This window comes from Corylus avellana, chromosome 8 (genome assembly GCF_965113065.1).
Source record: "Corylus avellana chromosome 8, dhCorAvel1.hap1.2, whole genome shotgun sequence".
In the NCBI taxonomy this organism is placed as follows: Eukaryota; Viridiplantae; Streptophyta; class Magnoliopsida; order Fagales; family Betulaceae; genus Corylus; species Corylus avellana.
The window spans coordinates 15725404-15751940 of NC_142497.1; the positions used below are offsets into that span (position 1 = coordinate 15725404).

The 26537-nt window shown below is 36.4% G+C and overlaps 2 protein-coding genes and 1 pseudogene across 2 annotated transcripts; all 3 read left to right on the forward strand.

The window, feature by feature from the left end:
• The first annotated feature begins 2283 nt into the window (after positions 1-2283).
• On the forward strand, positions 2284-2733 carry LOC148584170 (uncharacterized). The gene has a single exon (XM_088518853.1). The coding sequence runs from the start codon at positions 2284-2286 to the stop codon at positions 2731-2733; it is 450 nt and encodes a 149-aa protein (XP_088374979.1).
• Positions 2734-4141: 1408 nt separating this feature from the next.
• On the forward strand, positions 4142-13744 carry LOC148584171 (uncharacterized; annotated as a pseudogene).
• Positions 13745-23593: 9849 nt separating this feature from the next.
• Positions 23594-24737, forward strand: LOC132164211 (uncharacterized). The gene is made up of 2 exons (XM_059574655.2): positions 23594-23846; positions 23966-24737. The coding sequence occupies exon 2, from the start codon at positions 24019-24021 to the stop codon at positions 24535-24537; it is 519 nt and encodes a 172-aa protein (XP_059430638.2). The 5' UTR covers positions 23594-23846; positions 23966-24018; the 3' UTR covers positions 24538-24737.
• The last annotated feature ends 1800 nt before the right edge of the window (positions 24738-26537 follow it).

Sequence of the window (26537 nt, forward strand, 5' to 3'; positions counted from 1 at the left end):
ATATTTTTTTTGGTGTCATATTATCTTTCTTGACAATCATCCTTATCTTCTTCATGAAGCAAAATGTGATGATTGAGTTGAAATTTTGTAAAACAATGTGAAAGTAAGTAAGTGTTATGTGTAGTCATTGTTAGGTAGGGGTTTGTTATGAAGTATTATTAATTAGGTTATTTAGTTCATTAATATTATATAGTTGTTTTATTATTTTAATATTGTTGTGTGTGTAGGACTCTCATGTTATGTTTTTCTCTTTTATTTTGTTATTTGTTATTTGGGTAGAATTAGATTTATCTATTTTAAATGGAAGTCTTATCTCATGTGGGACTCTATTTTCTATTGTCTTTAAATACTGCATTATTTATGAATAAGAAAATCAATCGTGTAAATTATTCAAACCCTGTGTTTGTAAGAGTTGAGAGCACGTCGGATTGCTCATAAAAGAGGTTTAGGATTCCTTGAAAATTCTATAGGAGGTTCAGAATTCCTCGAAAATCCTACCATATCAATTTTTCTACTATTAGTTCTCATCACGTTACGTAAGCACGCAACAAAGTGGTATCAGAGCCAACTTTCCGTAACCCACTACTTCAAGTTATGAAGGATTGTCTATATCAATGTGTTGATCTAGTGCATGAACTCTAAAGAAAAGTAAAAAAATTCCAAAGAAAAATGGAAGTGCATGAACACCAAAGAAAAGTGGAAGAATTCCAAAGAAAAATGGACGAGTCGTTTAGCAGATTCGAGAGCACTTTAGCTGAAATAAAAAATGAACGCCTACGTGAGCAACAACAAACGATGTTGCGGGTGCAAAAGCCGCATGCCCCACACCGCCACTACGACCTCGAAAACACCGAAACGCAGCCATCATGTTCAAAAATCCGACCACAGCACCATCATTACATCGAAGTTCCACCACCAAAAAATCATCTGCACTATTTAGTCCACCAGCAAACACAATTTCACCATACCAAACCGGTCTTTAGTGGGACAAACCCCATCAGGTTCTCATTTCATAACAGAGACAAGAAATTTGGTGATCAATGCAACCTGATTTTGTGGTTCACCAGAAAAAAGAAAAAGAAAATTGCCTTCTTTGTTTGGTTTAGAAAGAAACGCAAAAAAAATAAATAAATAAATAAAATAAAATAAAATAAATAGGTGAGTCAAAGGAGAAGAAAAAAGATTTTCACCGCAAGATTTTTACGACCTTAAGGACAAGGTCGATTCAAAGAGGGATGGAATGTTACGTGTTGTCATTGTTAGGTAGTGAGTCTATTATGAAGTATTATCAATTAGGTTATTTAGTTCATAAATATTTTATAGTTGTTTTATTATTTTAATATTGTTGTGTGTGTAGGACTCTTATGTTATGTTTATCTCTTTTATCTTGTTATTTGTTAATTGGGTAGGATTAGATTTATCTATTTTAAATGGAAGTCATATCTCATGCGGGACTCTATTTTCTATTGTCTTTAAATACTGCATTATTTATGAATAAGAAAATCAATCAAGTAAATTATTCAAATCCTGTGTTTGTAAGAGTTGAGAGCACCTCGAATTGCTCATAGGAGGTTTAGGATTCCAAAAAAATTCTATAGGAGGTTCAGGATTCCTCGAAAATCCTAACATATCAATTTTTCTACTTAGTTCTCATCACGTTACGTAAGCACGCAACAAAGTGGTAGAAAATAGAGTCCCACATGAGATAGGACTTCCATTTAAAATAGATAAATCTAATCCTACCCAAATAACAAATAACAAGATAAAAGAGATAAACATAACATAAGAGTCCTACTCACACAACAATATTAAAATAATAAAACAACTATAAAATATTAATGAACTAAATAACCTAATTAATAATACTTCATAACAGACCCACTACCTAACAATGACTACACGTAACAGTAAGAAACTAATATTTTGTAACGAAATAATATATTTTTCAAGAAAAACTGCTGCAGTGCTCTTACACGTACGCCTCGCCGGTAAACAGCGCTTGAAATCCTCTTCACGTAATTTCTTCCCTTTATAAACCTCCTTTTTTTTTTCTTTTTTTTTTTTTTTCTTATTATATGCTCTAATCCCAATTTCCCTTCCTTTAAATTCCAGATTCCACGTCCTTTCTCTTCCACTCGGTTTCGCATTCCTCTCGATCCACTGCTTCTCTTCGAACGGTTGCTTATATTACTGTCACTCTCACTAGCTTTGCTTTACTCGTTGCCTTCAGATCCAAAGATTTTCAATCTCCTCCTTTCACACATTCTTGGTTTTTCGCTGCAAATGGCCGAACTTGTTAAATTCAGTCTCGCTCTGCCTTTGGCGTTCTCCTTGGTTGGATTTTCTGTGTCCGAGCATTCGCCGGAGACCTCACCAAGTCCATCGCCAGAAATCGGCGCCGACTCGCCTCCTCCACTTGCTCCCACCCAAAAGGCTTCCTCTCCGGCCAATTCACGGTCGACTTCATCTCCTCCAGCACCTCCTCCGTCAGATATCTCTCCAGGCTCCTTTGCGACGCTGTCACAGTCGACCCCGAAATCGACGCCTCCGGCTCCTTCCGCCCCCGAAGGCGCGGGCTTGTCCGAGGGAATGAGCGGGGCAAAGAAGGGCGGGATCGCGATCGGAGTGATATTGGCGGCCGGACTGGTGGTAGTGGGAGGGTTCGTATACAAGAAGCGCCGCGACAACATTCAGCGTTCTCAGTACGGATACGGGCGGCGAGGAGAGATGTAAAGAGGCGACAGTGATAAATAATAATAATAATAATAATAATAATAATAATAATTTGAAAGAAGTTTGATACGGACACAATACAAACCAAACTCATGACCAACTTCTCTCTCACGTGTAAAAAAAATTTGAATTTTAAACCAAACAAATTATCTTTTTTCCCAAATTTTTAGAATCCCAAAATCTTTTCTATCAATTTTTTTTTTTTAAATGACACGTAGGAGAGAAGTTGGCCATAAGTTGAATTTATGTTGTGACTTTAACATTTTTCAATTTGAAATGTGAGTGTGAGTCATTGGAGTACTCTTACTTGATTTCCTTGACTTTTGGGATCTTAAGTGATTTTTTCTAAATTATTTCCAACAATAGTGAGATTTTGGTGTATTGGGGCTTTGAGTGATTTTCTCCCTGCTATCTTTTGTACTTTATGTTTTGATAGTGAATTTCCTCTGGGTTGTCTCCGCTAGTAGATGTAGACTTGTTAAGTCAAACTACTTAAATCTTGGTATTTTGTGTAATTAATTTATTTTCTATTCTGCTTTTTTGGGATCATGTATTTAATTCCGAGCACAACAAATGGTACCAGAACTCATGGTCAGCTTCCGCTGTTGTTGATATGATTTTCTTGATTTGACACCTTTGGTTTGACTCTGGTAAAAAGAACGTCGTTTCTCTTGGAGTACTCGTGACACTTGTGTATGGGGGAGTTTGGTCAATGCGTAAGAAACTCACAAGTGATGGGAGATTTGTTATACATGTTCCCTTGAGATATGTGTCCCATATCGAGAAAGTATAAAGAATAAGAGTGGTGAATATACATAAGTGGACCCAAGCTTATTAGCTTAAACTTTTGGGCTAAAGTGGTGTCCTAATATGTATATTAACTTACTCTTGTTTGACTCCTTTGGTGTTTATCTCCCTAATAATTGGTTTTAGAGCCCATGGTTTGCTTCCGTTGCAGCTGATATGAGTGTCTTAGTTTGACGCGTTTGGTTTTACTCCGGTAAAAAGAGTTGCTTCTCTTGGAGTACGCTTGAGAAACTTTTGTGTGTGGAGGAGTTTGGTCAATATGAAAGAGACTCACAACTGAGGGAAGATTTTTTGTGTATACACTTGTAAAGGTTGTGTCCCACATTGAAGAAATATAAAGAATAAGAGTACTTAATATACGTAAGTGGATTCAAGCCCATTAGTTTTGGCTTTTGGGCTAGAAGTGGTGTCCAAATATGTATATTAATTTACTCTTGTTTAACTCCCTTATTGTTTGTCTCCCAAAAAGGACCCTATATTTCTCACCTTGCTTTAGATCTGTTGCAAATTAGAGCGGAAAAATCTCATAGGGGAGAGAACTAGAACCCGCGGGAATTAATGGAAGATTTTGTTGGCACCAGTGATGGTGGGGAGACGTTCGATGGGAGGGAGGAGTCATGCCGGTGCCAGCGGGGGAGAAAATGGGTTGGGGAAGAAAGGGGGAAAATGCAATGTGATTTACAGGGGAAAGGGTTTGGGGTCATCTGCGGCAGTGACGGTGGGGAGAGGAGATCATCATGCTGCCGATTCTGGTGGGGGGTCACGACGCCGGTGTGCAGGTGGGGGGAGAAAGGGGGTAGAGGGAGAATGGGATGGGGGGAAATGAAGTGTGTTCGGGATTACAATTTTGTAAGAATAATTTGCGTTTTTAAAATATGTCGCAAAACGTAAAGCATTTGGCATTATGATTTAAAAAACACTTAATCTAAAATAGGAATAAAAGTTTATGATTTCTATAAGCAGGCTAAGAGATGCTTATTTGAAAATGCGCGAATTTAAATCAAAATCACGATTTTGTAAAACAGATATTTGATAAAAAAAAATATTTTTTAATATGTTTTATCAAACTCCTTCACGATTTTAAAAAGTAGCAATTTTAAAAACGTAATTTCTTAAAAACGCAATTTTTAAAATTGTACTTATTAAAATCGCAATCCCAAATGGACCCGAAATGAATGGGAGGGGATGGGTTTTGTCTTCACTCAGAATTTTCGACCTTTTTTTTATTATTATTAAGAAAAAAATTTGGGCAAACGTGGCATGTGCCATGTCACCAGGGTGCATACTGTTCAAGTAAGCCGGTGTCCCCTGTATCACTATTCTTCCTGAAGAAGAATATTGTCATTGACGAGCACTATTGCAGCTTGTAAGTGGGGTGGGAATTTGCTGGCCTTACGTAGTTAGCAATTGAGATTGAAAAATGAAGTTTGAGATAGATATTTGTTATAATCGGTTTCTATTGAGGCAATGTGTTCCTCTAAGACTCTAACCTATTTAGTTATAACCTATTTAATTATATACCTATGACTGAACACGAACGTGAATTGTCACCCTTAAGCTTAAATTTAATCTTTATTCCTAATCATGTGTACTTAGGGACCATCTCTTTAATCATGTGCTTGAAGCTGAAAAGACAAACTTACAGTTTTTAATATGGTAGAGGCGAATTTGCTGTCCTCAAAGTATGAATTAATTGATTTAAGTAATTAAACAACATGAAGATTTCTGAATTCGTAGGATATCACGTAGGCATTGAAGATTTTATTATTTTGAATATATTATTTGTGGGTGAATAAATCACAACCTGGACTGAGAATACATATAATGCACATTTCATTGCAGTGATTGGAGCAGTCCTAAACGTTGCCAAGTATAAATATCATTTGGACAAGAAAGCATCAACTGTATACCCTCCCAATATTTTTTTTGTGTCGTATTATCTTTCTTGACAATCATATTTATCTTCTTCATGAAGCAAAATGTGATGATTGAGTTGAAATTTTGTAAAACAATGTGAATGTAAGTAAGAAAAATAATATATTTTTCAAGAAAAACTGCTGCAGTGCTCTTACACGCCTCGCCGGTGAACAGCACTTGAAATCCTCTGCACGTAATTTCTTCCCTTTATAAACCTCCTTTTTTATTTTTTCCTTATTATACGCTCAAATCCCAATTTCCCTTCCTTTAAATTCCAGATTCCACGCCCTTTCTCTTCCACTCGGTTTCGCATTCCTCTCGATCCACTGCTTCTCTTCAAACGGTTGCGTATATTACAGTCACTCTCACTAGCTTTGCTTTACTCGTTGCTTTCAGATCCAAAGATTTTCAATCTCCTTCTTTCACACATTCTTGGTTTTTCGCTGCTAATGGCCGAACTCGCGAAATTATGTAAAGAGGAGGCGGTGATAAAAAATAATCATAATAATAATAATTAATTGAAATGTGAGTGTGTGAGTCATTGGAGTACTCTTACTTATTTCCTTGACTTTTGGGATCTTTATGGTAATCACATTTTTAAATGTGGTATAGGAATGTAAGGTGTTAAGTGAGCAAGCCGCTTGCAAGCAAGCTCGGGATCGGCTCGTGCTTGACTCGATTATTAAATGAAACACTTCGTGAGTACAAATCCTGACTCGAATATTAAACGAAGCAAGTTCAGGTGGACTCAGTTAGGCTCGTGAACAAACTCGTATAAGCTCATGTGTGTGTGTATATATATATAAAAACTAAGTAACACATAATATATATAAAAACTAAGTAACACATAATTAATTATAAATCTCATAATTATTAAAATCTTAAAACTGTATTTATATTTAAGCATTAGAAAATGAAAAATTCTAGACCCTTCGTGATCAAAGAGAGAGAGAGAGCAATCATTAAAAAGACCCCGATTCAATTAGAGCGGACTCAAACGAAAGGAAAAGAATCAAGCAGAAACTATTAAAGAATCAAACAAACTCAAACGCTATCACTACTTGTCTTGTGAGCGAGAGTTAGAGAGTGGAAAATGAGAGTTCAGGTAGAAGATGCGCTATGACTGGTGAGGGAGATTGAGAGAGAGACGTTGAAAAAATATTTTTTTCGAAGGGGGCGTTGTCCCAATGCAGTCTGAATATAACCTGTTAACTTGTCCCACATTGCTAAAAAAACACTAATCCCCAAGTTTGCTTATCTATAAAAGGATGCAAATCCCCTCTCTTTGAAACCAAGTGACTTGCTGTATTGACTCAGGCTCCATACTCGACTAGTTAGGCTAAGCGCATGCTCATATGCAAACAGGCTTCTTAAGCCGTTTAGGAGTACTTGAAGTTACTGTCCCTAAGTGGTAGATCAATCGACAGTGAACCACGCCTCATGAAGCAGAGGTCAAAAAAAGAGTACTTGAAGTTTATTTATTTGTTTTTTTTTTTTAATAAATACACGAGCTGGCTCGGCTCGACTTACTATGAGCTCGAACTCTATTTTTTTGGCTCGCCCTTAAGCTTGGCTCGAGTAAAATTTAAAGGAGCCAAGCTTGAATAAGGGAAGCTCGCTCATGCTCGACTTATTTACACCCCCTATAGGAACTCTTTGACCGTATGTAGCTATTGGACGTGGACGAATCAAGTTGGGACTCTCTTATTTGTTGAAGTATATATCACGAGTATGTAGGGGTGGGTATTGGTTCGGTTCGGAAAAGTCGTTATCAGTCGGTTAACTTGTCAATAGCATTTCAAAAAGAAAGTATTTCAAAAATTTTGGTTAATTTCGGTCAGTTCATTGGTTAACCGTCAGCCTGGAGCTTTAACGAAGATAAAAGCTTTAACAAGTGTAACACTTTTCTAACATATATTTTCAGTGAAAAGTTCTTTCTGTTCTCATGGTTTTAAATGTTCACAAATTGGTTACAAGCTTTAACAAAGGCCCATTATGGATTTTTTATATGGTTCGATTAACCGATAAAAATAATTTTATACCGATTAACCAAATCGACATCGGTATAAAAAATCTATACCGATTTTTGAACCATAAAAGTCGGTTGACGGTTAATTTCGGTTTGGTTGTTAATCAGTAGGCGGTTAATTTGCCCACCCATACATGATGTATCTTTATGTGTTGACTGAGTGCATGCGGGGCGCTAAGCTTAGGCCTTGGAGCATTAGTATTTCTTTTCTTTGTGGACTTTGGGCTTTGTTTTTTATGAGAGGGATTGGGCCTTCAACCCTATTTGGATAATTATAGTAGGCTTTCCTGAGATCCATTCATGTACCCCACTCCACTATGTATCAAGAGAACTTGATGAGATGATTTGAGAAAGAATTTTTATATCTTAGCAATGTGGGACAAGGAGCAGAAATCCTTAACACTAGGACCAGCATGGACATACTCCTAGCCTCCATGCATTTGTTGCATGGGCCAAGGAGAAATTCTCCCTGGGCCATGCGGCTCCCAACCTTGGGAGCTAGGTTTAGGATTTAATCACAGGCCTCCTCTCTCCTATCCAGTGCATAGGGCCTGGGAATTTTTCACTAGCCTTATGCGCCCATTGCTCTGATTAGGCCAATGGTTTTATCATAAGCTCAATCTCATATATACTCTCCAACTCATATTTTAAATAAATAAAACACTTAGCCCAATAAATAAAAAAGCCTGAAATATGATTAACTTATATCAGCTTGGTGAAGGATCTAAAGAGAAAAATAATTATTGGTTGAAATATTTCGGTAATCATGTCTCCTTGACATTCGTTACGCGATAATATTTTAATCACAATTCCACTAAATAATTGTGATTGCACTCCAATATATTTTAATTAAACAATTAATTCTTTTGACTTACGTAACATTGATTCCTCCATGAAATCTTCCATAGCATAATTAAGTCTAAAGATACTGCCACTTAATTCTCTACATCTTTATCCTTGAGTCATTGACTTTACGTTATTCTCATAATGTGAAAATCACATATGTATTTTGGTACGCCAACCAAAATGTTTTGGCCAGAGTCTTAAAAATAATATCCATAAAATCTATCTCAAGGAAAAATTTCTTTTCTCTTTGCCTATTGACAAAGTATTTGAATTCTTTGTTGTAAAATGATTTCCCACAATGTTTCATGCGATTACCCAGGTTAGTTCAACCGATGATAGGTCTTACTCTTGGATACATCTAAGTAATCTACATAAAATATCTGAGTCCACAATTTCCTTAGAATTTAGAATCAAAGTCTAAAGCAGTCTTTTAAGAAGTTGTTGTCTTTTCTTAATAGACAGTATCTTTATGAAAAGATAACTCCTTGGTCCGTTCATTGCCTTAGGGTCTCAACACTTACACATTAATCCGAAGACACCGTTTCGCTTGATCAAGGTCTACTAAGATTCGATGTATAACAGTTTTACTCAAAATGGAATTGTCCTAGTTCTATTTATCGAGTGCGAACTTTATATCTTTAAGGATATAAGAATTATGGTCTAAGATCTTGTGTGATAACCACGTTACTCACACTCATAGCCATATTCAATGTCATCCTCAGGATCTTTCACATGCATGAGCTATTGGTAATAGACATGTAAACACACATTTTATATGTCATATGCTTAAAATAGTTTAATCAGTGAATAAAACATATATTCATTACAAACATTAAAAGTCATCATGTCTCTAAAATTATTGAGATTTGGGGCATAATTCCCAACAGTAATTGCATGTGGTCAATCAGATTTTGGATCACTCCAAGTCCAAGGATTTTATGTTTGAAAACTCTAAAACTTGCCAACGGTCTGAAGTAGGCTTTAAAAATAGGCTAAAAGAGTGCCCAAAATGCTAAAGGAAGTACAATAGCGGTTGGCAGTTGCTATTTGGCCTTCAATAATCGCATAGTGGTTATTTAAAAGTTATAATCGTGTAAAGTATTCGATTATTTAAAAGTGATAATTGTGTAAAGCTACGGTTGCAATTAAGAGGAAATAACGGCAACAACCACCACTTGTATATCCCTAGCTAAGAGTGTTATAAGCTGCTTGCTCACTAGGAGTCTACTCAACTCTTCAAAAATTTTGATGAGACAACAAGTTTTTCCCTTTTATTTATTTATTTATTTTTTGAAAAGATAAACAAATTGATTAATAGGATATACAAGTGACGAGTTTTAAATTTTACGTGAGAAAAATGGTTAAAAAAGTTGTTTATTAATATGAACAAAAGAGTTTGACCAAAAAAAAAGAAAAAGAAAATAAAATAAACCAAACAGGCTTTAACTGGTATATGTAAAGCTGTAAAGTGATAGTCTTCTTCAAGACTTCAACCTCCTCGTAGGCGTGAAAAGATCTTTTTGACTTTTGGGTAGAATCAAGTCTTGGCATTCCAAGAGGAAAATATACACTACACAGTCCATAGAACCAATAATATATATATAAAACAACGTCAATGTGTCACAAATTTTCTGACTTCCTATTCAGTTCTTTCACAACCTTTTCGAGGCAAACCACTAACAACAAAACATATTAAAGATAAATGAGATAAATGAGCTACTTCGAAAGAGCTGTGATCTATAATAACTATTTTTTAGAGAGTCTTGACCTCTAACACACAGTAAACTGTATTATAATATCAATATTTAACTCCATTTTCATTCATTAGAAAATGCCATTAAATAATACAAATAGTCTGATGGATGTTTACAATAAATAGAACATTATCACTTAACTCATATATATCCTAATAAAATACCACTACTCATTGTCTCATGTAGAGAAGACTCTTATTGATAACTCCTACCACTATCTATAATTCTCTAGATAATTTTTTTTTTTTTGGATGAATGAGTCTATCTCTTGACAATATATCTAATTATAACGATCGTATCATTCCCTTCCTCTTACAATTTTCTTGTCCCCAAGAAAATATTCTAAAACTAATCTAAATAAAAACTAATAAATAATAATAAATAAATAGAACTACAAAAGATTTCTTTTGCTCCTACTTCTCTCTCCAACATGAGCTCTTTGCCTTTCAATCTCTTCTTAGAAGGTCGTTCCCCGTGGGTGGTGCACTTCCAATCGGCTTTGTTGAACTTTGCTTCCAATCGAGAGAGTCCCTGCAAACTCCAAACCCAAAATTTGGGAATTGGCAGCAATGTGGATATCATGGGGTGATTGAGTTTTTGATGGAGATCGGTGAATTTTGGGTTCTTCGATTTTAGACAGCAACTGATTGGATTTTTGTTTTGTTGAAAATCCGGCTGGGTGAATAGTGGGTCGATAGTGATTAGGTTGGGTGAATGGGGTGGTGGTTGTGGTTTTGGCTCCGATGGTAGTGGAGACTGAGAAGTAATTATTTTGTTCATCTTAGAGAGAAGAGTAGCAAATAACTCTTGAATCTTACCCTCCATTGCAAAATTCAATTTGGTTAATTTTATCTTTAAACAATCAAGCCTTTGATCCAAATTGGAATATGGTGAAGCCATACCCGACTCTAATACCACTTGATGCGAACCCACTAACAACAAAACATAGAAAAGATAAATCAGTTACTTTGAGAGAGTTGTAATCTCCAATGGCTATTTACTTCGAGGGAGCCTTGACCTTAAAAACATAGTAAACTGTTTTATTCATTAGCAACTCCAAGTTGAATATTATAATACCAATATTCAACTCCCCTTTTATTCATTAGCAAATGCCATTAAATAATATAAATAGTCCTAAGGTGATAAATGTCTATAATAAATAGAACATTATCACTAAACTCCAACATATCCTAATAAAATACCAGTACTCATCGTCTCATGTAAAGAGGACTCCTATTGATAACTCCTACAATTATCTACAATTCTCTAGATAATATCTCTAGACAATATGTCTAATTATAAGGATCGTATCACTTTCTAAGATCCCCATTGTTAAACAATGCAAGAAGTTGGCCTTTAGTGCACCGGTAACGACATGATTTATTTCCTTATATTTGTCATTTTACAAATTCATCTTAGGGTCCGTTTACTTCGACGTAAAATGATTTCGAGAAAATATTTTCCACATTTTACGGTGTTTACTACGACGTAAAATAGTGGTCAAACCGAAAATGATTTCGGTTTAACCAAAAATCCTTTACATTTCTGGGGAAAATGGTTTACACTTTTTAATTTCGTAAACCATTTTCCCTGCTCAGTCCAAAAAAAAACCCGACGCTCTTTTGATTAAAAAAATAAAAAAAATAAAAAAAAACCTGACTCCTCACCTTCACGCACAGCTTCTCCTTCACCTTCACCTTCACTCAAAGCGCTAGCTGCTGATTCTCCTTCACCTGCACATCTCATCTCTCTCTCGACCGAGTTTCACTCTTCAACCCCGACGCAGGTACTCTCATCTTTCTCTTTCTATGTTGAACCATATGTATGGAGCGATTCAAATCTACGAATTTCTCTTAGTAATTTTCGTTTGATTTTGGTTTCTTTCTCTGTTGGACAATTGGAAATCATGGAGCGATTTTGATTTTGGTTTCTTTTCCTATTAATGTATCAGATTTGCGATTTTGGTTTTGGGTGTGGATTTTGGAAAATGAAAACTTCTGCGATCTTTGTTGTTATGGGTTATTTTGGTTGTTAATTCTTGGAAGTTCTGACTTTGAAATGAACCTCAACCGAATGGATTTTTGTTTCCTTTTGATTTTCTGGTTGTGTGATTGCAGATTGGGGAGGATTTTTGGTGGCTCTTGGCTCTTTGCTTGGTGTTTTGTTATGAGAGGTCTTGGTTGGATTTCCTACATATATAGGTTCATTCTTCCATGTGGGATCTCCTACATATATAGGTTCTCTGGGGTTGATTCTGGTTGCTGTGGAGTGGTTTGCTGGGGTGTTTAAGCAATTTTTGAGTCTTTTCTGCTTGGTTGCTGAGGTTTCTTTTGCTCTGTTTCTTTTCTGCTGTATGCTTAATATATATGCTAACAGTTGCTTGTTAGTTTATATAGACACGTTTCTGCTTTTTGGTTAGTTTGTTTGTAAGCTTTTGGTTAAGTTTGTTCATAGTATTGATAATCTAGTGTTTTGATTGATTGACATTTGAGTCCAGAATGCTTGTTTCTTATAAGGTCGGCTATGGATTTATCTTCCCAGTCCTATAAAATATCAAACTCCGATGCATCTAGACCTTCAAGGTTACCATTGATGTCCTGGGGCTTGAAAGACATAAGCGCAACGGCTCTATCATTTTTTCACATATCATATTATTGCACTGCTTATTGCACCATGTGAGACTTAAATTTTTTGGAATTTATTAATCATTTGTCACAAAGAAACAATGCATATATGATTTATTGCTTATTACTTATTTTTATGTTGTTTGTAGATGGATGAAACACTTCTTTCGACAATTACGACCACAGTTGCATCTGTTCTTGTTGTTGGGCTTGTAATCTTAAAAGGTATTAGATCTAGGAGAGTATTACGTAGGGAACCTCATGTTAATCGAGAGTATGAAAGAGGAATTTATATGGATAGTATTCTTTATGGAAGCAGACAAGATTATATTGACCAAATAAGAATGAATCCTATATCTTTCTTTGAATTATGTAAAATTCTTGCTGAGAACAACCTTGTATGTGAGACCATTCACATGTTAAGGAACAAGTGTTGATATTTTTACACATTATAGGGCATAATGTGAGGTTTCGAGTGGTTGGTAGAAGGTTCTATAGATCGATTAGGTCTATTCATCGATGTTTTAAGGTTGTACTTGGAGGAGTCTTTACGCTATATAAACATTTAATTAAACAACCTGATAACTCTACTCCGCTGGAAATAAGGAATAGCCGAAGGTTTTACCCATACTTCAAGGTAAGTTTTAAAATTTGAATTTTTTTTTTAAAAAAATCAAGTAATTTGTCAAATTAACATAACTTGTATTGGTCTTCATTAGGATTGTGTTGGAGCAATAGATGGAATTCATATTCGGGCATCTGTTCCAGTTGAAATCCAAGGAAGGTTTCATGGTCGAAAAGATCGAACAACATAAAATGTGTTAGCTGGCATTACTTTTGATGTAAAATTCACATATGTGTTAGCTGGTTGGGAAGGAAGTGCACATGATTCTCGTGTTTTAAACGATGCACTCACTAGGCCAGGAGGATTCAAAATTCCTGAAGGAAAGTATTATCTTGGTGATGTTAGTTATGGAAATCGAAATGGAATTCTCTCTCCCTATCGTGGTAATGATGTTTTTGTCGAATTTTAAAATTCAAACATAAATTATTTTATATTAATACTTTTTATATTTTGAATAAAAATTATATTTTATAGGTTAATATAAAATATTTTAAGAAAAAATTAAAAAATTGATTTTCAGTACAGTGGAATAGCTAATATTAAAATTAATAGTTTTTTATATTAATAGTTTTTTAAAAATTAAAAAAAAAAATTAAAAATTGTTTTTAAAAATATTTTTTAAAAAAATTGATTTTCCGTGCGCTCGATAAACACCGTAAAATGTTTTCGGTGGAAAACATTTTCAGGAAAAATGACTTTCCTGAAAATATTTTCCGACGGAAACCATTTTACGTCGAAGTAAACGGAGCCTAAAATATAAAATAAATGAAGAAAAAGTGAACCAAATACAAGAAACCGACATGTTATGATACGCCCACGTAAGGAGAGGGAAAAAAGGAAGGAGAAAGGAAATTCAAACTAGTGACATGTTATAAGACGTGGTTCCCAGCCAATTGAACTACCTCTTAAAGACCTTAGAACTATATTTTTATTGTATTGACTTGTATATTATAATCGAGTAACATGCTCTATGTTGATGACAGTTTTATGAGGATTTACTTTGCACAGAATCTGAGGAGTCGTTGATCTGCAAAAGAAGGAAAATAGGATAAGAGTTGTCTGGGTGTGCCGGCGAGGCATAGCTCCAATGCCTAAGTCAGTATGTGATTTGAGAGAAAGAGAGCAAGTGAGCAAAAATAGCTTGAGAATGATTTGTAATTACCAAATAATGAATTGAAGCTTCACTTTTATAAGCATAAGGTAGCAGTTGTTGTCCCCGAATTCTCAACCCCACGTTCCCGAGGATCTGCTATGCACAATGTTAGGAAAGTGGATCATGGGATCGTGGGTGTTACAGTGTTGATGATGAATGCACTGTAAATGAGCTTTAACAAGAAGGAAAAATGTAAAAAGAATGGAAAAGAGAGAGAATGGAAGAACCTTTATTAAACAAGCAATTTTGAGGATTGCTTAACCTCCATGAACATTTAAAGGATGCTCTACCTCCAAGTTCAGAATGAACTTTACAACAAGCAAAAGCTAACTAATTACAAAATGAACTCTAACTTTATACTACAACTTCCCGCCAATTCTCTTAACCGCTAACATACTAAACAAAGCTAACTACCATAACAAACTAACTGCCAAGTAGTTGCTACAGCTCTTCCATTTCCCCACGTGACTTCTCAATCACTTGCCAACTGTCTTTCAATGCCTTGAGTGCATATCAACTGCCACCTCAGCCCTCATGTACAGCCTATTACACTACTCCCCTGTTTTAAAACACCTTGCCCACGAGGTGTGGGTAGGCCTTCTTCAATGCTTGAAACTCCTCTCAAGTAGCATTTCCAGGAGATTGTCCTGCCTACCTAATCAACAAGTCAGTGACTGCATGATTGTTATGAGCTATGACCCTCCTCTCCAAAACTGCCTCAGGTTCAAGTTGAATAACCCCATTCAAGTCCACAAGTGGCAAGGTTGGAAGTGCAACATTGCTTCTTCCTATCTTGGCCTTCAGTTGAGAGACATGGAACACAGGATGAATCCTGGGAGTCGCTGGTAAATTAAGCTCATAAGCTACCGCACCTATCTTCCTGACCACTGTAAAGGGTCCATAGAACTGTGGAGCTAATTTCAAAGCTCTCCTAACCACCATAGAGCCCTTTCTATAGGGTTGCAGCTTGAGATAAACCTGCTGCCCCACCACTAAAGTTCTCTCAGAACTCTTTAAATCAGCATATTTTTTCATCCTCTGTTGAGCATGCTGCAGGTTATAGTATAAGTGTGCTAGAATCTCCTCTCTAGATCTTAAAACTTCATCCACAACAGCCACCTTAGTAGTACCTGGTACATAGGTCAACAACCTAGGTGGTAATTTGCCATACACAGCCTCAAAATAAGTCATTTTGATAGATCCTTGCTAACTGGTGTTATACCAATATTCAGCCCAAGGTAGCCAAGATAGCCACTGCTTAGGCCTATCTTGAGCGAAGCACCTCAAATAATTTTCTAAACTCTTGTTAACCACTTCAGTCTGGCCATCTGTTTGTGGATGGTAGCTAGTGTTCATCTTAAGTGAGGTTCTCTATAACCTAAACAGCTCTCTTCAAAAAGCACTAGTAAATGTAGGGTCACGATCAGCATCAATGGATGTGGGCATACCATGTAACTTAATGATGTGAGCTACAAAAAGCTGAGCAACCTTAGATGCAGTGTATGGATGAGCCAAAGAAATGAAATGACTGTACTTAGACAATCGGTCCACCACCACTAAGATCACTGAAAAGGAATTTGAAGAGGTTGCAGTAATCCAACTGGAGATGTGTTGTCATGCTTATTCTTTTGGCATATTTCATACTCCCTTATAAACTGCTTCAATTCTTTTTCCATTCCCTTTCAAAAAAAAAAAAAAAAAAAATCCCTCTTTGCCCTCTGCATTGTTCTTTCATAACCTGAATGGCCTGCCACAGGATCACTATAAACAAAAGCTAACACTTGCTTCTTAATGGCTTGACAACTTCCCAAATACAGTCTATTCTTATAGAACAAAAGACCATCCCTGACAGCATACTTGGATGAATTCAAGGTATTGCTCTGCCACCTTGCAAACAAAGACTTCAACTCGTCATCCTCCTGGTATTGCTCCTTAAGCTTATCAATCCAATCAAGTGTTGGAATAGATAAAAGAGAAAGAGCCACCTCTTCTGCCCAACCTTCCTTTCTAGACAATGCATCAACTACTCGATTCTCTACCCTTTTTTTAAACTCCACTGTAAAATCATAACCAAGCAGTTTGGTGATCCATTTTTGCTGAAAGGGAGTACCAACCTTCTACTCTAATAAGAATTTCAAGCTTTGTTGGTCAGTTTTGACCACAAAAAATTGGCCTAGCAGATATGGTCTCCACTTCTTAATAGCAGTCACCAAAGCAAATAGCTCTTTCTCGTATGTAGACATGAGAAGAGCCCTCCCTTTCAAAGCCTTACTCAAGTAAGCATTAGGTCTACCATTCTGCATCAAGACTGCTCCTATACCCAAACCACTTGCATCACACTCAATTACAAAGGGTTATGCAAAATTTGGTAAAACCAAAACAGGAGCTTCAATCACTGCAGCCTTGAGATTCTGCAAAAGCTTCCTTGGCAACAGCATCCCAATGGAATGCATTTTTCTTCAACATTGCTGTGAAGGGAGCAACAATTGAACCATAGCCTTTTATAAACTTCATGTAGTACCCTGTCAATCCCAAGTAACCTCTCAAAGGTTTGATGTTGGTTGGAAAAGGCCACTCAACCATGGCTTGGATTTTTCCTGGATCAGCCCTTACCCCACTTTCAAAAATAATATGACCCAAATAATCCACCTCTTTACAGCCAAATTTACATTTTGACTTCTTAGCAAATAACTTGTGACTCCGCAAGACTTCTCAAGTCAATTGCAAATGATGTCTGTGGCTGTTTTCATCCTTACTAAAGATAAGAGTGTCATCAAAGAATACCAAGATAAACTTCCTAAGGTAAGGTTGAAAAATATGGTTCATTAGGCTCTAGAAAGTAGAAGGTGCATTTGTTAAACCAAATGGCATAACCAAGAATTCATAATGACTTTCATGAGTTCTAAAGGCAGTCTTATGAATATCTTTTTCAACCACTGATAAGTGCTAGAATATTCATATTTTCAGCCCTTAACTTGCATGTTTTAATCCTTTATTTTTGGTTAATTAAGTCATTTTACTTCCTTTTTGTATTTTCTTTGTTTTATAGGCTTTTGGAAGAAAATAAAGCGTTTCTGGAAAAATTCCAAGCTTAAAGGGCAAATTGGGAAGATCTAGAAGATATGGTTAAGCTTAACCAATCATGGTTAAAGTTTAATCAAATAAAGAAAAGGATTAATTCGGAATTTCTCAATTTGAAATCAAATCGGATTGGATGCAAAATTGGATTTTGAATATATCTCGGTATTTTGGCCATAACTTTCAGCTAAGATATCCGATTGAGGTGATTCAAGCGGCATTGGAAAGATAACTCAAACTTATACAATTCATTGTGAAATATCATTTTCCCAATTCGGAGCGTCGCAAGGCCAAAATCACGCCGCAAGATAGGACCGCAATTCTGGGCGAATCCTATTCCTATTTGGGCTTAGGTTTTCTTTAACCTAATTGGGCTTGGACTTAAATTTCCGAAATTCCTAGGATTACTAGGGCTTCTAGGACTCTCCTAAGCCCTATAAATAGACCTCTAAGCCTCACAATTGAGGGGATCAGACGAAGACGCGCCGGGGGCGCCGTTCTTGGTCGCTTTCCGTGTTTTCTGGGTTTTTGTAGCTTGGAACTCGAATTCTTTTGTAAGTTTTTAATTTTAATGAAGTAATTTAGTTTCTTTATGATTTATTTTGTCATGAAAGGCTAATTCTTCAACTAAGGTTGAAGATGAAGCCTCACCATTGATTAGTTTTATATTTTTATGTTTCGTTCATACAAATCCGTCGTTTAATGTAATGTATGTTCGTTTTAGTTCAATTGTGTGACAAAATTGTGATTGATTGTTGTTTATAAATCGTGAAAATGTTGGATATTCGTTGTGTTTCATCCAACGGATACATCGAATGATTTGATTGAGACTTATATCCATTGTGATTTACGGATACAATGGATGATTTGATCTTAATTGGATATTCGTTGTGATTTGTAATAGAGATGGATTCATCGAATGATTCAATTGGTTTATAAAAAAACAATAGAACATATATATAGGGTTTAATTGTTTGTCGGATGCATGAATGAAAACATAAGAATGTATGCTTTGATTTGGTGAGGTGAATTCTAAAACCTTAGTCGTTTATCTTTTGATTATTTTTATTTTATTTAGTTTATGTTAGTTTATTTTCAAAATCAAAATCATTCGGAACTAAGTTAAGATATAATTGATCTAGATAGAAATTAAATTTCACAAACACAATTCCCTGTGGATCGACCTCGCACTTGCACACACACTATATTGCACACGACTCGTGCGCTTGCGAGTACAATTAAATTTGTACATCAACCACCCTTAACTAGTGATAACCAGAAATCAAATCCAATTTAGAAAAAAAAGTAGCTCCCCACAATTCACCCAATAGTTCATCTACAACAGGAATTGGAAAACAATCTTTAATTGTTACCTTGTTGAGAGCCCTGTAGTCCATGCACATCCTCCAAGTTGCATTAGCTTTTCTAACTAGGATCACTGGAGAAGAAAAAGGGTTGTTCTTGTGCCGAATCACCCCAGACTTCAACAAGTCCTTGACAATCTTCTATATTTCTATTTTCTGATAAAATGGGTAACTGTAAGGCCTGACAGAAACATGTTGCACCCCTTCTTGCAAGTTAATTGCATGATCATGAGCTCTTTTTGGTGGCAATTCAGTAGGTACTTGAAAAATATCCTTAAACTCCTCCGGAATATCATCCCACAAACCAGAATTTTGAACCATCTCTAGAGCAGCTACACTGTGTCCTTCTTAAGTGATCTTCTGTCTCCATCAACTGTAACAGCACTCCCTTATTCCTTTTTTTCAGCCACCTAAATGAGCTTTCATCTTCCAAACTCAAGTTAGGACCCTTCTATAATCCCTTTTAACTACATCTCCTAGTACCCCACTGAAAAACCATGATAAGGTCATCAAAGTTCCACAAAATTGGACCCAACAACCCCAACCATTGAATCCCCAAAACTACATCACAACCAGCTAATGGCAAAATGTACAAATCCACCTGAAACACATTCCCCTGCACCTTAACAGAAAGAGCTTCACACTTGCCTGGGCTTCTGATTTGTTGACCATTAGCTATTCTCACTTTAATCACATCCTTATTTGTGCTTGTTATCCCACTCATTTTGGCCACGTACTCATCCACAAAATTATGAGTGCTACCCGAATCAATGAGAATTATAACCTACTGACCCTTTATAATTCATATCATTCTCATAGTCTTTGGATTATGGGTTCCTATGATGGCATTTAGTGAGATTTCTGGTTCCTGGTCCATAAAAAATTTTCTAGGATCTTCTTCTTCTTTTTTTCACTATTTCTTCAACTGTGATGGAATCTTCCTCAACCTTCTCAATAAGAAACAATTTAGGGACAGCACAAGCATGACCCCTACTCCACTTGGCATCACATGAATAACACAACCCCTTCTTCCTCCTCTCATCCATTTGAGTAGGAGAAATTTTCTTAACAGGCACAAATGCCCTAGGATGCTCATGAGTGGAACCTTTTTACTGGTTATTCCCTCCAAACCGTCCTTGATATTGTCTAGGTTGAGAAAATTGCATTCTATTACCATAAGGATTCCCATTTCTCATAAAAGCAGGATTGTTTTCACCCCCAACACCATGATTTCTATTAGAACCCCACAATGACTTCCATATTTGATGTTATTTGCAGAACACTCCTCCTGAATCTTTGCTAAAGATTAAGCATCATTCAATGTCTTAGGGTTAACCGTTCTAACAGGCAATCTAATATCATCCCTTGATCCTCTCAAAAAGCAGCTTAGTTTATGGAGATCAATAAACCAATGGACTCGATTTGCTAAGACTTCCAACTGAGTCTTATAGTCATCCAACGAACCAGTTTGTTTTAATTTTGATAGAGTCTCCATAGGATCATCATAAGACCCTCTACCAAACCTCACTTGAATAGCTATCAAGAACTCATTCCAACTTAAAAGATTATTAGCACTACGTAAAACTTGAAACCAAGACAAAGCCTTACTTTCCATGTGAAATGCAGTAATGTTTAACCTCAGCTTTCCAAGAATGTCATACAACTAAAAAAATTGTTCTGCTCTATAATACCAAGCATATGGATCTTCTCCATTAAAACAAGGGAATTCCAACCTTTAAGCCTATAGTGTAAATTCCCTCACTAAAGCTTGATGACGCTCCTCTTGATTGCCTTCCCCACTGAGCTGGATGAACACGAGCATCATCAAAATTCTCCTTAGTCTGATGCATCGCACCCTTTTGTTTACACATGCTAGCTATCTCCCCCCTCATGTCAACCCTCATGTCATTCATCTCCTGCCTGAGATTGGCAGCCAAAGTGGTAAGAGCAATTTGAATTTCTAACATTTGATCATTCTGTGGATCTTCTACCATTGTAGACCTCGTTCTCATGAAGAAAGAAAGAAAACAAAAAAAAAAACTCAATGGATCAAAGGCTTTGATACCACTTGTTACAGTCCTGATGATGAATGCACTATAAATGAGCTTTAACAAGAAGGAAAAATGTAAAAGGAATGGAAAAGAGAGAATGGAAGAATCTTTATTGAACAAGCAATTTCGAGGATTGCTTAATCTCTATGAACATTTCAAGGATGCTCTACCTCCAAGTTCATAATGAACTTTACAACAAACAAAAGCTAACTAATTACAAGATGAACTCTAACTTTATACTACAGCTTCCCTCCAATTCTCTTAATTGCTAACAAACTAAACAGAACTAACTACCACAACAGACTAACTGCCAAGTAGTTGCTGCATCTCTTCCATTTCCCCACGTGCCTTCTCAATCACCTGCCAGCTGTCATTCAATGCCTTGAATGCATATCAACTGCCACCTCGGCCCTCATGTACAACCTATTACAGTGGGCTACTCCACGATGGGTTTGGTGGGTGGCTTGGCCATGCTTATGTTGGACATGGGCTCCCGACTTGTTCTCGGGCACACATGACTCGGCTTGGCGCTGATAGCTGGACCACGTTCCGTTGAACGTGGAGCTTTGCATGGATGCTGGGAGTATCCCACGTTTATTAGTTGAACATGGGCCTATTTCACTTGCCAAAGGACTATTGTACCCTCGGTGGAAGGTCTTTTATACCCTTGGGCTATGTTGAGCCGGCTATAGCTTGGTCTGGGCCAACTATATCTCGGCCTAGGTCTGTCTTAGGTAGGCCAGCATATTGGATGGGGCCTAGAGGTCAGTTGGGCTTAAAGTGACCTATCCATTACCCAACAGTTACCCCCTAATTTCCTTGTCCGAGTGACTATGGCAATTTCTTGTCTTTTCAAAATGAATCGGCTTGGTCTACCAAGATTTGAAATTTTGGGAAACAAATTTCCAAGGAAAATTTATCTGTTTGAACTTCCTCAGGCAATAATCTTTGAGACCGTTGACATTCCCTAGTGATGGTCGATAGCTTGCATGTCATACCTCGTTTTTTGTGTATTGCCACGTGTCATCAACTTTCTGGTCAAAAGTACGGCGACCACATGTCAGTTTTTGAGGGCATTTAAGATGTTCGCAGGTTCCGAAACAACCCTAGGGTTTGCTTGCACTATCTATTCCATCTTTTCACTCAAGTGCTAAAAGAGGACCCTTATAAAAGGCATCCTTCTTCCTCATTTCTCCATTTCAGGTTCTTTCTTTTACCCTTTCTCCTCTTCTTTTTTCACATTATTTCTCACACAAAATAATATTTAAAAAAAAATAAAGAATATGATAGATAATCTGTTGGAGTGTATATGAAAAAAATGAATAATTAAAGTAAAAAATTGTACTTTTTCGATAGCTACTTTGCCTACTTCTGCTGTTGATGCATTAAAGTGATAGTCTTCTTCAACATCGTTGTAGCCATGAAAAGATATTTTTGATATTTTTGACTTTGGGTAGAATCAATTCTTGGAACTAAGTCTTGGCATTCCAAGAGGAAAAATACGATACGATACACATAGAACCAATATATATATATATATATATATATATATATATATATGAACCAACATCAATGTGTCACAATTTTTCTCAATTTTTCTTTCTATTGAGATCTTTCAGAACCTTTTTAAGATCCCCATCGTTAAACAGTGCAATAAGTTGGCCTTTGGTGTACCGGTAAGACATGATTTATTTCCTTGTATTTGTCATTTCACAAATTCATCTAAAATATAAAATAAAGGAAAAAAAAGAGAAGCAAATACATGAAATTTATCCGCCACTCTTAAGGGCCTTAAGGGGGTAGAGAATTTGACCTCTACTTTATGAGGCATGATTTCTAATCAATTAAACAATTTCTTAAAGACCTTAGGACTACATTTTTATTGTATTGAATTTTATATTATAATCGAGTAACATGTGCTGTATATATGAAGCTTCTAGTCAATAAAGTATACTAAAAAAGTTAGAGAAGTGTCCCAAGGATTAACTCAATCGGCTAAAGACCACGCTTTATAAAATAAAGTTTACTAGTTCGAATCCACATCTTCCCTTTTATACGGACATGTAAACAAAAAATAATAATAATAACAAAAATAACAAAAAAAAAAAAAAAAAAAAAGGAGAATTAACTACATATTTAAAAGAAAAAATCTCAATCAAGGCCTTGTGAGAGAAAAAGGAAATTGTAAGCCAAGTGTATCTAAAAACATAGATTTTATATGTTTATAAATTGTAATTTTTAAAAAATATAATCTTAAACATTTAATTTTTTACAATTTAACTTAAATTTACACTTTTAATGGATAAAATCACAATAAGTAACATACTTTTAAAGCGGCAACTTATAAGGTACTTCAATCATGACGAAGGTTAAAAAAAATAAAACCCATCCATAATTGATAAAAACCCAAACCCCCATATAAAAAGGAAATGAATAATAAGTCCCACACCGACAATGCGCACACAACAAATAATAAATAAAAAAAAAAAAAAACAATCCCTCAACACAAAAGGAAGTTTCTCGATCGTCGCGTTGTTAGCATGCATTAAAGCACCTCAATCCCTTTCCCTCTCTCTTTCCCTTAACTTACACGCCTCACCGTTAAAAAGCGCTTGAAATCCTCTGCACTATTTTCTTCCCTATATAAACCTCTTTTTTTTTTTTTTTCTTATTTATACGCGCAAATCCCAATTTCCCTTCCTCTGAATTCCAGATTCCACGCCTTTTCTCTTCTACACGGTTATCGCATTCCTCTCCATCCACCGCTTCTCTTCTCCTTTACGGCGTCTACGTGGCGGGATCTCACTGCACTCCTTCCTTTCCGTTCCCGTCAATCTAGGCCCTCCGCTTTTCGCTCCTCCCGAGGTCCAATCCTGTATCTCTCTCTCAAACCGCCTCTTTGATTCCCTCAGATCTACTGCATTTCGAACGGTTGCTTATATTACTCTCACTCTCACTAGCTTTGCTTTTCTCGTTGCTCTCAGATCCAAAGATTTTCAATCTCATTCTTTCACGCATTCTTGGTTTTTCGCTGCTAATGGCCGCACTCGCGAAATTCAGTCTCGCTCTGCTTTTGGCGTTCGCCTTGGTTGGATTTTCTGTGTCAGAGCATTCGCCGGAGACCTCACCAAGTCCACCGCCAGAACTCGGCGCCGACTCGCCACCGTCACTTGCTCCTGCTCCACACGTTACTTCCCCGGCGAATTCACCGTCGACTTCGTCTCCTCCGGCACCTCCTCCGTCAGATCTCTCTCCAGGCTCCTCTCCGACGCCGTCACAGTCACCGTTGGCCCCGAAATCGACGCCTCCGGCTCCGGCTCCGGCTCCGGTTCCGGCTCCTTCCGCCCTCAGCGATATCGGTCACGTATCGGCCGACGGCGATGGACAAGGCACGGGCTCGTCCGAGGGAATGAGCGGAGCGAAGAAGGGCGGGATCGCGATCGGAGTGATATTGGCGGCCGGACTGGTGGTAGTGGGAGGCTTCGTGTACAAGAAGCGCCGCGACAACATTCGGCGATCTCAGTACGGATACGCGGCGAGGAGAGAGATTCTTTGAAGAGGCGGCGGTGATACCAAAAAAAAAAAAAAAAAAATTCACGATTAGAGGTTACAAACAAAATTCTTATAATCAATTGGTATTGGTTTATCATTATTGTTATTATCATTTGTAGTAGTTGTTCTCTTTTTATCATTTTTGTACTACCATCTTGCTGATTGGAATTCTTATTCTTCATTCTTGATTCTTTTTGAATGAGATATTGCAGTTAATATTCTATGCTAGTCAATCATATCTTTATTAAATTTGCTTTTTGATTTCTCTTTTGCCGTTTGTTACTCTCTTTTTTACAGTGCTTTAGCTTTTATTTTTCTTTTTCTTTTTTTTGTTGGAGGAGAATTTGGATCGGAATCGTGTATAATTTTGCGTACATTGGAGTTTTTTTTGTTTTTTTTTTAATTGGATCGGGGAGCCACAAAGGCACAAGAGCCAGCTGTGGGATTTGGCGTATTCATTCCCACGAGAGAAGCATGGACTCCGATGCAGAAAAATACTTGCAGCTGTCGTCTCTGTTTTACAATATACTTTTCCTACTATCACGCCATAATTCCCTTGATAAGCAGTTTTTTTCACTATTTGAAGGGTCTAATTTGTCTTTTGATGTCATTTTTAAATATTTTAGGTCAAATTAGACATTTTTATATTTTTTAAAAATTAAACAAAAGGAAAAAAACTAAATACTAAGAAGGTGGTGTTAGTTTAGAAGTCTCATGTCAAAAGGGGTAAGTGTTTTTATCTTTTGATGTTTGAAGTTATCTAATCTTTTTTATCTTTTAGATTACAACTATAATTGTAGGAATGTGATTCATTTATGTCGTGATTTTATGGATTGAAATGATTAATAATGTTCCAAACGTAGGATTCGGCCTAATTAATCAAACTGGATTTTGCTCTGTTCTTCCATTTGTGTTGTAAAGGCTTTATCTTGTTCAATAAAATTAAGAAAAATTACTAAATTGATCCATGGAGATTCGGTTTTTTATAAAGGGAAAATTGTAAAATCAATCTCTATGGTTAGAATGATTTGCTCTATGATGTAAAAATTATTTTAAAGAGTCTTCGAGGGTTGTGTTGTATCCACATGCGCTGCATTTGAACGAGGAGAAATCTCCATATGGTACGGAGTTGGGTTAATTGCATTCGAACATGCAAAGTGCATTGTTCAAATGCAATGATATTTCCATGGTCATTATGCACATGAGTGGTAGATGAAGATCAATGGCCCAAATCTGTCACATATGTCGGTTATGTGAGATTTGGCACGTATTTAATGTTGACTGACGCATCGCATTAGAACGCCATAAAATTGCATTCAAACATAATAAAATCGCATTTAAACGAGATTGCTTAATCACCATAAATTTGTACTTTTAAAACGTAAAAACAAGAAAAAAAAAAAAGAAATGTTGGTTGAGTGGTCTTATTAACGTTTATCTCACATAAAGGATGAGGATTCTTCTTCAAACAAGATTAAAGAATGCCACCAGCCTCTCACTTAAATCCTACATGACCATGATAGAGGCAAAGAGATGGCCTGGACCAATCTCTGATCCCATTTGGCCATTTCTAGTTTTCTTTCTTTCTGCACCAAATTTAAATAGATCTACTATTTTGACCACTAGTTTTGGCATGCCTAGAGAATGTCTTCCAAAAGGGCTATTTTGTTATTTATTTATTTTTCTTTTTTTCTAAAATAAATAATAATAATAATAATAATAATAATAATAATGATAACAAAACAGAAACTAAAAAGCACATACATTTGTCACATTTTCACAAGTCTTTTCGCTTAGCTTTTTCGAGTCTTCTCAAAATGCATGTTTTTAAAACGTAGGTTTACATTGGTCTTGAAAGTCAGAGAACACAAAAAAATGGAATTCAAATTGAGAAACAAAAAATTGCTCTCTCTCACTTTGAGTTCTATGGCAATTGAGAGTCAGAGCACTTTGAGTTTCATGGCAAACGAGTTTTGTTAATGTGGCAGCCTCAAGTGCTCTCCA

Bases quoted from the DNA above. Each gene is read 5' to 3' on its own strand.
- LOC132164211 (XM_059574655.2), top strand. From the start codon at position 24,019: ATGGCCGCACTCGCGAAATTCAGTCTCGCTCTGCTTTTGGCGTTCGCC.
- LOC148584170 (XM_088518853.1), top strand. From the start codon at position 2,284: ATGGCCGAACTTGTTAAATTCAGTCTCGCTCTGCCTTTGGCGTTCTCC.